The 7,500-nt window shown below is 33.3% G+C and overlaps 1 protein-coding gene across 1 annotated transcript in view; it reads left to right on the top strand.

Annotated features, from left to right (window-relative positions):
- LOC137653407 (TBC1 domain family member 2B-like) overlaps positions 1 to 7,500 on the top strand; it is a 687,014-nt gene that overhangs the window by 124,514 nt on the left and 555,000 nt on the right. The window contains exon 6 of the mRNA XM_068386766.1: positions 6,711 to 6,838. Coding sequence (XP_068242867.1) covers positions 6,711 to 6,838 — 128 coding nt within the window. The remainder of the gene's footprint in view (positions 1 to 6,710; positions 6,839 to 7,500) is intronic.

Raw genomic sequence — 7,500 nt, 5'->3', positions numbered from 1 at the left:
CTTTATACCAAAGCTATGTTCCAGCGCTGCTTTGAAGTAACAGAGGGCACCAACCTTACCCTCAGAGAGTTTTTGAAGGATCACTACTCCATCTACAACTGCCTGACTTTAATTGATAAAGCCTGGCAAGTAGTCACCAGGAGAACCCTCAATTCCGCCTGGAAGAAACTGTGGCCCGACGCCGTTGTAGAACGGGATTTCGAGGGGTTCGAACCCAACCAGGAGGAAGCAGTTGACGAGGATATTGTGTCCTTGGGCAAGGCAATGGGGCTGGAGGTGGACACGGATGACATCGACGACCTCCTGCAGGAGCATAAGGAGCAGCTGACCACCGAGGAGCTGAAGGACCTGCACGAGCAGCAGCAAAGAGAGGTAATAGAGGAAATCTCATCTGAGGAGGAGGGAGGCACTGCAAAATCACTGTCTTCGAGTGAGATAAAAGATTTTTTAAAGAAGTGGGAAGACGTGAAAAGTTTTCTTGAGGAAAATGTCCCGAATAAGGCTGAAACAGACCGTGCAATAAATTTATTAGTCGATAATGGGGTGGGTCACTTCTATAAAATTTTAAAGAACAGACAAAAGCAGGTGTCTATTGAAAAATATCTTGTGAAGGGGGAGAAAAGAACTGTGAAAGACGACGACCAAGAGTCTCGCAAACGCAAAACCAGTGATAGTGAACGCCATTCTCGCGAGAGAACTCCAGTCAACGTTCCTGAAGTTCTCATGGAGGGAGATTCTCCCTCCAAGCAGTAACCCCCGCCTCCTCCTTCCCCTCCTCTCGTCTCCATCAAGCCTGCAGCGACACTCCTCTAAGGTAAAGTTCAGGTTTACTGTGCATGCATATCCATATTTTCATCATTAAATGACTGCAATATTTTAATAATTTTGTGTAGAGTACAGTAGAGTACTATATGTGTAAGGAAAAATTTGTGAAAATTGGTTTTTGTAGATGGGTTGAACTAATTATTTCGATTTTATAACATTCTTATGGGGAAATTCGTTTCGCGATACGAATTTTTCTGTTTACGAGTTCGCATTAGGAACGAATTAAATTCGTAAACCGAGGTTCTACTGTATATATATATATATATATGTATATATATATATATAATATATATATATATATATATATATATATATATATATATATAATATATATATATATATATATATATATATATATATATATATATATATATATATATATATATATATATATGCGTAAAAATCACAGGAAAACGTGATGCTCAGATGCAGAAGAACCACAGGGAAAATGAAAATACGAAATATACGCTTAAGTCCTGACTAGTTTCGTGATACTTCTTCAGATGACTGATTTATTGAGAGAGGTTTCTTTACATTTTATAGGGAAAGCAAACGTACGAACATACATATAGAGATTAAGAGAACAATGACACGCCCTTACCAGCTACCTGGGTCAAGTGGGCGGAGTCCCCAAGCTCATTAGACACCTGCCAAAGAGGGTCATCTAGTGGCGGGTAAATTCTTGTTTTTTTTACTTTCAGTACAGTTTATTTATATGAAAACACGGTAGCCTTATCTATATAAATACATAAGCAAAACATACACATACATACATATATATATACATACATATACACATACATATACATATATACACACATACATATATATACATACATATATATACACATACATACATATACCCATATACATACGTATATATACATATATATACATACAACATTAATATCATAAACATATAATCATATATATATCAATACCTATATCTAGCATAACACTATATAGTGCCAATATACTTATGCGTACTATATAAAATAATTGTACCTATTAATGAATGGTAGCTTAGGTCTAAATATTAATTTTACACCGATGTTAATTATTCACAATACATTCAATTCTACATTAAGTGGTTAATGTTTTTTTTTATATAGCTTACAAATCTCTTTACATATAAAGGCGTCGAGTTTATACATTCCATGACCAATATTCAAGTTGTTTTCAAAGGTTTCCTTTATGAAACTGGATTCTATGATGTTTCTTTCCACTAAGTTATTTGAATGAACCAATTTCTTTGCACCTGACCAATTAATGGTGTGATTTTTATCTCTAACGTGAGCAAAGAGTGCATTATTATCTTGAGCATACCTGACACTTTTCTTATCTTGTTCAATTCTCTTTTCTAGGGCTTTACCAGTTTGACCAATATAGTATTTTTCACAAGCATTGCATGGAATACAATATACACATCCCTTGGTAATGTCAGGAGAATTCTTTATTAAGGCTGTTTTTATTGTATTTTTACTCTTAAATGCTACATTTACATTGAAGTTTTTCAACAGTTGGGGAATTTCTTTAAAAGAATTACAATAAGGTAGTACAAGTAAATTTTGTGTGTTGTAGTTTTTTCTGTTATCATTACCAAAAAAAGTCTTTTTTGCTGTTCTTAGGGCATCATCTAACACAATTTCAGGATACTTTAGTTTTTTACCAATTGCTCTAATCCCATTTATTTCGTCATCATTATATTCAGGTCTGCAGACTCGAAATGCTCTTAAAAACATAGAAGTAAATACAGATTTCTTAACTTTGTTGCCTTGGTTTGAGTAGTAATGGACATATGCCGAGATATTCGTTGGCTTTCTGTATACACTAAACTTAAGACTATTGTTACATTATGTATGCGACAGTCCAAAAAAGGTAGGGTACAATTTTAAAAATGATTATATAGAAAAAATGGAAAACCTCTTGAGTGATGAAAACTCATACATGGAATTAAGAAAAAATCCAATTGAGTTTGTGAATAGTAATTACAACAAAAAAGTGAAAGAGTTACTAAAAGGGAATGAAGATCTAATAAAAAAGGTTTGTACAATATCACCAACATTGCCATATATGTATGGAACTATTAAAACTCATAAGCCAAATTATCCAGCTAGGCCAATAATTAGCTCTGTAGGTTCAGCAGCATATAAATTATCTAAGTACCTTGTGAATATCCTCAATCCTTTAGTTGGCACCATTTCATATTCAAATATAAAAAATAATGTAGACTTTATTAACAAACTGAATGAAGCACAGATTAACAGTACCTGTAGGCTTGTCAGTTTTGACGTAGTCTCACTATTCACTAAAGTACCTATTGATGACATGTTGGAATTTTTATCTGAAACCTTAGATAATAGACAATTGAATCTACCATCCTCCAAACACACTTTAATAGAATTAATTAAACTATGTGTAAAAGATTGTAAATTTGAATTCAATGGGAGATTTTATGCACAAACATTTGGTATGGCTATGGGAAACCCTTTATCCCCAGTATTGAGCAATCTATATATGGAATTTTTTGAAAGCAGAATCTTAAATAACATCATACCTAATAATGTAAAATGGTTTCGATATATTGACGACATAATATGTGTGTGGCCAGGAAATGAAAATTTAGATAACTTTTTTCTTAGATTGAATAGTTTGGTACCATCAATAAATTTCACTATGGAGCTGGAGAATAATTGTACCCTACCTTTTTTGGACTGTCGCATACATAGATGTAACAATAGTCTTAAGTTTAGTGTATACAGAAAGCCAACGAATATCTCGGCATATGTCCATTACTACTCAAACCAAGGCAACAAAGTTAAGAAATCTTTATTTACTTCTATATTTTTAAGAGCATTTCGAGTCTGCAGCCCTGAATATATTGATGACGAAATAAATGGGATTAGAGCAATTGGTAAAAAACTAAAGTATCCTGAAATTGTGTTAGATGATGCCCTAAGAACAGCAAAAAAGACTTTTTTCGGTAATGATAACAGAAAAAACTACAACACACAAAATTTACTTGTACTACCTTATTGTAATTCTTTTAAAGAAATTCCCCAACTGTTGAAAAACTTCAATGTAAATGTAGCATTTAAGAGTAAAAATACAATAAAAACAGCCTTAATAAAGAATTCTCCTGACATTACCAAGGGATGTGTATATCGTATTCCATGCAATGCTTGTGAAAAATACTATATTGGTCAAATTGGTAAAGCCCTAGAAAAGAGAATTGAACAACATAAGAAAAGTGTCAGGTATGCTAAAGATAATAATGCACTCCTTGCTCATGTTAGAGATAAAAATCACACCATTAATTGGTCAGGTGCAAAGAAATTGGTTCATTCAAATAACTTAGTGGAAAGAAACATCATAGAGTCCAGTTTCATAAAGGAAACCTTTGAAAACAACTTGAATATTGGTCATGGATTGTATAAACTCGACGCCTTTATATGTAAAGAGATTTGTAAGCTATATAAAAAAAAAACATTAACCACTTAATGTAGAATTGAATGTATTGTGAATAATTAACATCGGTGTAAAATTAATATTTAGACCTAAGCTACCATTCATTAATAGGTACAATTATTTTATATAGTACGCATAAGTATATTTGCACTATATAGTGTTATGCTAGATACAGGTATTGATATATACATGATTATATGTTTATGATATTAATGTTGTATGTATATATATGTATGTGTGTATATATGTATATGTATGTGTATATGTATGTATATATATATGTATGTATGTGTATGTTTTGCTTATGCATTTATATAGATAAGGCTACCGTGTTTTCATATAAATAAACTGTACTGAAAGTAAAAAAAACAAGAATTTACCCGCCACTAGATGACCCTCTTTGGCAGGTGTCTAATGAGCTTGGGGACTCCGCCCACTTGACCCATGTAGCTGGTAAGGGAGTGTCATTGTTCTCTTAATCTCTATATGTATGTTCGTACGTTTGCTTTCCCTATAAAATGTAAAGAAACCTCTCTCAATAAATCAGTCCCCTGAAGAAGTATCACGAAACTAGTCAGGACTTAAGCGTATATTTCGTATTTTCATTTTCCCTGTGGTTCTTCTGCATATATATATATATATATATATATATATATATATATATATATATATATATATATATATATATATATATATATATATATATATATATATATATATACTGTACTGTATATATATATATATATATATATATATATATATATATATATATATATATATATATATATATATATATATATATATATATGTAAATATCACCCACGAATGGCATTTAATACCGAATTCTATCTGGGGAATATACATCCACTTGGAATTCATGGTGGAGATGGGTTTATTTCAAGTGTATGAACAGATTCCTGAATTCGGCAGGAATATGTACGAGGACTTGTCATAAACTTTTATTTCTCTTGATAGCTCAGTCAGTATGGTCAATGCGGGCATGGTTTCCAGCCGAACAGGTGGGGGTTCGAATCTCCACCCGGCCAGAAGCTGTTACTGGTTCCTGCTATTGACACACAGTATCTTCGGACTTCTAAGTCAAGCTGTCAGATTTTTCTTGCTTTTGATGTGATTGATGAAAAGTTTAGTTTATTGTGGAAGGACCTAGCTATCACTTAACTATCCTATAATGCTCATTATACCCTGGCAGTATGGTATTAGGTATGCTTACCAGACTGAATGTTATTGCATTAACAAAGGTAGAGGGTTTGTACTTGTGAATTTAGAATTTTTCTGTATTTACAAACCTTCCGTTCTTTAAAATATGAAATTGTCTTCAGCTTAGCTTGAACGGCTGTTGAAATCATTATCAATGTAGTTAATGATGGGTGGTGAATGCTGGCAAATAGCCCGGACCGCTTGCCTGCCAAAGACTCCTCACTTTTGTTTTCTACTGCAACAAGTACTGTATGGACGTATTGTACCCAAGTCCACTTTTCCCCAGTGACCCCGGTACTAATGACACCAGTGGTGATCTATCTGTGCATTGCTCCTCAAATATGTCCCCTGTGCCTGTGACTGCGGGCCATGGTTCTGTCCCTATTTATGCTTGTGACTCGACCCCTTGTGTGAGTTGCGAGTGCCAGTTAGTGTGCCTGCCACTTCTTGAGAGTCAGTATACCCTGATATTGTTGCTCCCGTAGGAGCAGTCAGTGTGCTTTCTCTCTTTGGAGGAGCTTTGTTGCCAATGGTCTCTGCTATTTTTGTGAACATCAGGTGAGTATAGGTATAAGAAATCTTATTTCTGTATTGAAATTCTAATTTTAAAGGATGAAAAGTTTGTATGTGTAGGAAGAAAACAAAGTTTAAAGTAACTTACATATTTCCTATTCATACAAACGTTAGTCCTTTGAAGTTTCATTTCCCACTACAACCACCCCTCTCTGTCCTGAGCCGAAGGTTAAAATTGAGGAGTCATTAAGTGGGTGAGAGTGGCTACTTACCCACGCTCACCATCTGTTAATTATCTCGTGTACAATTGCAATGGCTGTTTCGGCTCTGCTGAAGACTTTTCCGTACTTTGGACTTAGGTTTGTATAACAAGAAAAAATTACTTTTAATGTTTGTTATATTTTGTTCATAACTGAATTTCAAATCTTCTAGATAATTGACACCTTATATAAATTGTATTAAAGGTTTGGTACTTATAAGTTGGGACCATCTTGCTTGGATCTCTTAAAATTTTTTTAACTCTTTCCAGATATCCCTATGCCCAGAATATAGCTACTATCATTATTCATGGGTAAATAGAAAAACAAGAAATAAGAGAAGGAACCTGAGAATTTCTTCAGGTAGATTATTGAATCCACTATTTTTTTTCTTTTTGTAACTAAGAGAACTGTATTTACACATTGTAGATGATTGGCGAGCTAAAATCAACGAGAGAGGATCTTAGCGCAACTCAGGATGAATATAAGGCCTCACGTGAAATCATAGATCTGTTGCAGAAGGAACTTGATGCCCTTCAGCAAGAGAAAATTACATTGTAAGTACTGCTAGTATAGTAATATATGATTTTGTATTTGTATGTTTACCTTATTAAGACCTTGATGAAGATTAAAGACTTTTAGAGGGAAGTATAGTTTTGGAAAAAGCTTTCAATTCCAGTAAATTTTTAGTATAGGAACCAACATCTAACATAGAAATATTACTAGTACATTGCAGTGTTAGCGTATGTTACTGTGTTGTATAACTGGTCTCTCAATCAAAACCAAGAATATTTAAGCTGGGTCAGATATATTAAAATGACATTCTTGGTATCTAGCTTGTGATTAAGTAACATTCATGGCCAACGACAAATAGTAACCACCTTACTCATGTAGTTTTAAGAGTTTTAAAAATTTTCATGCATTTTGCATCTGTATTGCCCAATTTCTTAGCTATTTTTAGTAGTTTTAAGTTACTGAAGGGTTGTCAACCCCACTTAAACAATGTTATTTTTGTAATTCAAACTTTTATGGTTTTTTTTTTTTTTTTTTTTTTTTATACAAAAAGCGAATGTATAGATTATAGGCAGTAAAATGTCCATCTTTTCAAACATGAATAGCGAAAATATATAATTTATGAAAAAAAGTAGTACCAGTTTCTCCAAAAATTTCATTTTGGATAGTTTAGACACTGCGCCATGGTGATATGAGATGAGGTCTC

The sequence above is a fragment of the Palaemon carinicauda genome, chromosome 14 (assembly GCF_036898095.1).
Source record: "Palaemon carinicauda isolate YSFRI2023 chromosome 14, ASM3689809v2, whole genome shotgun sequence".
In the NCBI taxonomy this organism is placed as follows: Eukaryota; Metazoa; Arthropoda; class Malacostraca; order Decapoda; family Palaemonidae; genus Palaemon; species Palaemon carinicauda.
This window is presented reverse-complemented; position numbering and strand designations above follow the sequence as displayed.